This window comes from Helianthus annuus, chromosome 2, assembly GCF_002127325.2.
Source record: "Helianthus annuus cultivar XRQ/B chromosome 2, HanXRQr2.0-SUNRISE, whole genome shotgun sequence".
NCBI classification, from domain to species: domain Eukaryota; kingdom Viridiplantae; phylum Streptophyta; class Magnoliopsida; order Asterales; family Asteraceae; genus Helianthus; species Helianthus annuus.
The window spans coordinates 74,115,914-74,120,105 of NC_035434.2; the positions used below are offsets into that span (position 1 = coordinate 74,115,914).

The 4,192-nt window shown below is 36.6% G+C and overlaps 1 protein-coding gene across 1 annotated transcript; it reads right to left on the reverse strand.

Annotated features, from left to right (window-relative positions):
* Nucleotides 1–1,342, reverse strand: LOC110904179 (ABC transporter B family member 19). Its single transcript, XM_022150012.2, has 3 exons — nucleotides 1,280–1,342; nucleotides 891–1,186; nucleotides 1–360 (listed from the first exon to the last, which is right to left on the reverse strand). Exons 1-3 carry the CDS (start codon nucleotides 1,334–1,336, stop codon nucleotides 339–341), a joined length of 375 nt encoding a protein of 124 aa, XP_022005704.1. The 5' UTR covers nucleotides 1,337–1,342; the 3' UTR covers nucleotides 1–338.
* Between the last annotated feature and the right edge of the window lie 2,850 nt (nucleotides 1,343–4,192).

A 4,192-nucleotide genomic window follows, 5' to 3' on the forward strand; every position in this document is an offset into this window, starting at 1 on the left:
GAAAAATAGATGATAAAGAGCCACAAATGCACAGTCAAATCCATATGAATAGCACCACCAAGTACCAACTACCAAAGACATGAAAAATAAACAATGATACTGAAAACAAATGTGTGAGAACCTAAACCAAAGCAATGCTACTATCTCCACCTGGCGGCTTGCGAGCCCCTAGATAGTCTCTAAATTCCGCTTTTCCGTCAGCAAAGATGTTACTTCCACTCATTTCTCAAAGCTTTGCTGAGCTCAGTGGTTTGCCGATGCTGGCACCTCGTCACCTTTGAAAATATTGTTTCCAGAAAGCTTTGTGAATTTCTGGCTCGGGATCTTTTTTGCCGTCTTCACCGGTTCTGCAACATTTGTCTAACAAAACAAAGCCTATTTATTATTAACAATAATCCCACATACATAAAAATATGGTGAAATAATGGTAAAGATCTAGTCAATATATTAGAGTTAAAGAAGTGGTTGTGGTGTAAGGATGCAAAAGCATGATGAGATGGATAAGAAAAACATTCTTAAATTCAACTTTCCCTGGTCCATTTGAGAGCCTTCTCCCCATAGGAGAATAAGGATCGATGGACGGGATTCTCTCTATAACTTCAAATACTCGGCTAGCTGCTATAGTCCCTTGTGCAAATTGAGCAAAGTATGATAATGTTAGCGCCAAACCCCTGAAAAAACCAAGTATCAAGATTTGTTTGGGATTTCTTAGTAGCGCAACCGTCTATACGCTTATTGAAATAAACTTGTTTATTTCACTCACAAATAATTAGATAAACAGTTTATATCAGCTATCTCAAACGGTGCTTATCATCGAGCATGTGAACAGTTTTAATAAGCAATATCAAACACCCCACTTATTCTACAAGTTGCATTGCTAAATCATTTACCTGCCACCAACATTGACTCCAAAGAAGCAAGCTATGGCTTTACCACCAGATATCTCATGTTTTGAAATCAATATGGATCCATACCAGAAAGCCAACGCCCATGTAGAATAAGTAACCAAATATATTACGCCAATTCCAATACCCTTTGCAAAACCAAGTTTCTTTCCCACAGGAATGGACTCTTGCAATAATGTGTCGTATCTATCAGCTACTTTCTGTTCTGCTACAAAAGAAAAAACAGTTCTGATTGAGCTTATGGCTTGTTCTGCTATGCCACCAGCTTTCTTGTAAGAGTTCTGCAAGTAATAAAATATACACGAATCAAATTCGAGTGATTAAAAAGTATGCATGCATGCATGGATGTGAATACATGTTATAGAAGTAAGTACCACTTCTTTTGTAGCTAAACCGACATAAACTGCCTTATACGCTATGCCACAAAACATTGTTACCGGAGTAACTCCAAGAATTACCAAAGAGACCTTCCATGACTCTTTGAACCCAACGATGTAGCCACATATGAAAGTACACAGGTGATGAACAAAGTGCGCCATCTGAAAACCAACTAATCCAAAGCTTATTAATAATTATAAGCACATATAAAGTTAACTGAAATTCAGTTAATCCTTGTACCTTCTCCCATATAACTTCTTGGATTTGAGCAACATTGTTTGAGATCCCATGCATGATCTCACTGGTGCTAATTTCTGTGTCGAAAAAGGTGACATCCTGTCGTAAAACTGACCTTAGGTACGCGGTTCTGATTCTATGTGCTGATCGCTCTCCCACCAGTCGCCAGCAAGAAATTTCTGTAAATCACAAATCATACATGTATAGTCGCCAGTAAGAAATTTCTCTCAACGCCAATGCGCGCGTAGCCAACGGGCGAAGTTGAATTTCAGGAGGTGGTGCAAATATGTTATGTCCACTAAGTTCCTAGTTCTTTGCATTTGAAAACTGTTTTTTTCAACGTTGAATCTGACTCCTTATCTAATGTACCACTTAACTCCCGCTGCGTAGCCTCATAAAGTGCCTTTTTAGGAGCTACTCATTCTTCTCCACCAAATGAAATGTGACTGATGCCCGCAGCCGTTTGCTGATAACCATAAAACTTGTAAGAACATAATATAATACAACCTTATTTCCAAAAAAACATGACTGTTTTAGATCTTCCAACTTAAAGAACAATAACCGTGTCTACACACAACAGGGCATGTAGTAAAATACCTTAAGTTCCAGCCTCTAAAGCAGTGTGTTTTCTCTTAAATCACCTGAATAATAGAAAAATTACCAAGGGTCAGTACAGAACATAGAGACATCAAAATTAGTCTAAGAACTTTCTTCTAACAATTTAAAAAAAAAAGAAATCGACGCATAAAAGAACCTGATAACCCTTGTAAATTGTCATCAAATGTGTGACTTTTTACCTCTATTGTTGTCATATTGTGCGTCAACATGTATATATGCCAGCCCACATATTTCCAAACCGAACAAACTCTCTAGATCTGAATGCAAAATCTCCTTTTTAAGGATCTGGATGCTTTCTTCGGTAAGGGATTGCATCAAATTGGACCCTTAAACAATGGTATTAGCTACTTCAAATGCTAAAACCGATACTTTATCTCCTCTCGAAGCCATATTGGATACAAATCCACTATTAGCGTTTAAATTTCTCATACTGCTGCCCAGTGTGTCTAAAACTTCAAGACCTACGTTACCAGCTTTCCCGAGAAATGTACTCCCATGAGGTGCCTACCAAAACGCAAAATGCGCGATGGGATCAGAACGCATAATATTAGTGTATTTTTTTGATAACAAAATCCTCATATACATATCACACATCAGCTTTTGGGATCAAAATGCATCAAAGCGTCACACACTTCTATACGCACGTATACATACGGCGAAAATTTAGCCAATATTTTCCCCTAAATACATCAAACACCACACATATAACCTAAGTACATTTAGAACATAACAATTATTTCAATTTCAGATACATCATTAAACATAAATTAATTCTGAAAACTGAAATTAAAGATAACATATATAATATACCTTACGAACCCTAGCAGGTGTAGAAGGCTTCAACTCCCTTGAAATAGTTAGAAACATTTCACCAGAACCATAAGATGATGTCATCTTCCTATCATAAACACCACCATCATCACCATAAGATGATACAACTGAATCATCATCATGAAAATCATCGTAATAATAATAATCATCGTTCTTTTTCTTCTTCTGACCAAAACTCTTCATTGACTTCAACTTCCCTGAAAACCCTAAACTTGAAAAGGATTTAGTAGGACATGATTCTACAGATCAATCAGATTTCACAAAGAAACAAATAAAAAAAATCGAATTCACGAAACTGAAAACTACTTGTTCCTAGTGAGAAGAAAACATACCTGATGCAACCTAACCCATCGCAGCTTATCTCTTCGCCGTCATCCCTTGCCATATCTCTCTTTTTCCCAACATACCTGATGCAACCTCACAAAATAAACCCTGTATTCACCACGGATAGCGAGAAGAGAAGCTAACATAATAAAAAGTTGTGTATAGCTAATAGGCTTTTGTTACTCATGAGCTTCGGTCATTCAATTCCAATATCAATAATGGTCAAAGCGTTGCTAGCTAGCATCTTCCGGAATGATATGGATAAAGATCTCTAACTGCCCATCAACAAAACATAAACAAACCAATAAGTTACTTGACCAACTAAAAAGTTAGAATCTAAATAAACCCATTCATACACACCGTATGTGTTGGGGGTGTATGGTGTGGAGATACTTCTCACTACACATGTGGGTGAATCAAGCAACTTTTGACCCACTAATTTTTCTACACATGAACACAGAGATCCTGAAAGTAACCAAAAAAATATTGCTACTATTGAATATTGATTAGTGGTCTGGGATAATTATCATGGATTAAAAAAGCCTCAAATATTTGTTCAACATCATATACCTCAAATATTTATCATGGGAGTGTACAATGTTTAACTTCAGCTTCAATCTTTCCATCCTTCAATACATATCAAATCAAAAAATGAACATAAGAAGATAGAACATGAACAATCTTTGTAAGTTAGCCACAGTGCATATAAAAGACATTGTGAGTCGCCGAGATCTTCTTACTTCAGCTAAACCAGTTCTCCAGTCTTGGTGCTTCCAAAGGATTCCATGATCCTCCTAAAACACAACTCATTCATTCTAGCTATAACTATAGTTCAGATACGTTATAACCAAAATCAAAAGTAAAATATGTAACATGAGCTCAAAAGAAAATAAAGAAGT

Coding starts and splice junctions, on each gene's coding strand:
- LOC110904179 (XM_022150012.2), bottom strand. CDS start 1,336: ATGTTTTGTGGCATAGCGTATAAGGCAGTTTATGTCGGTTTAGCTACA. Junction 1,187..1,279: donor GTTTAGCTACAAAAGAAGTG/GTACTTACTTCT, acceptor TATTACTTGCAG/AACTCTTACAAGAAAGCTGG. Junction 361..890: donor GGAGTCAATGTTGGTGGCAG/GTAAATGATTTA, acceptor TTGTTTTGTTAG/ACAAATGTTGCAGAACCGGT.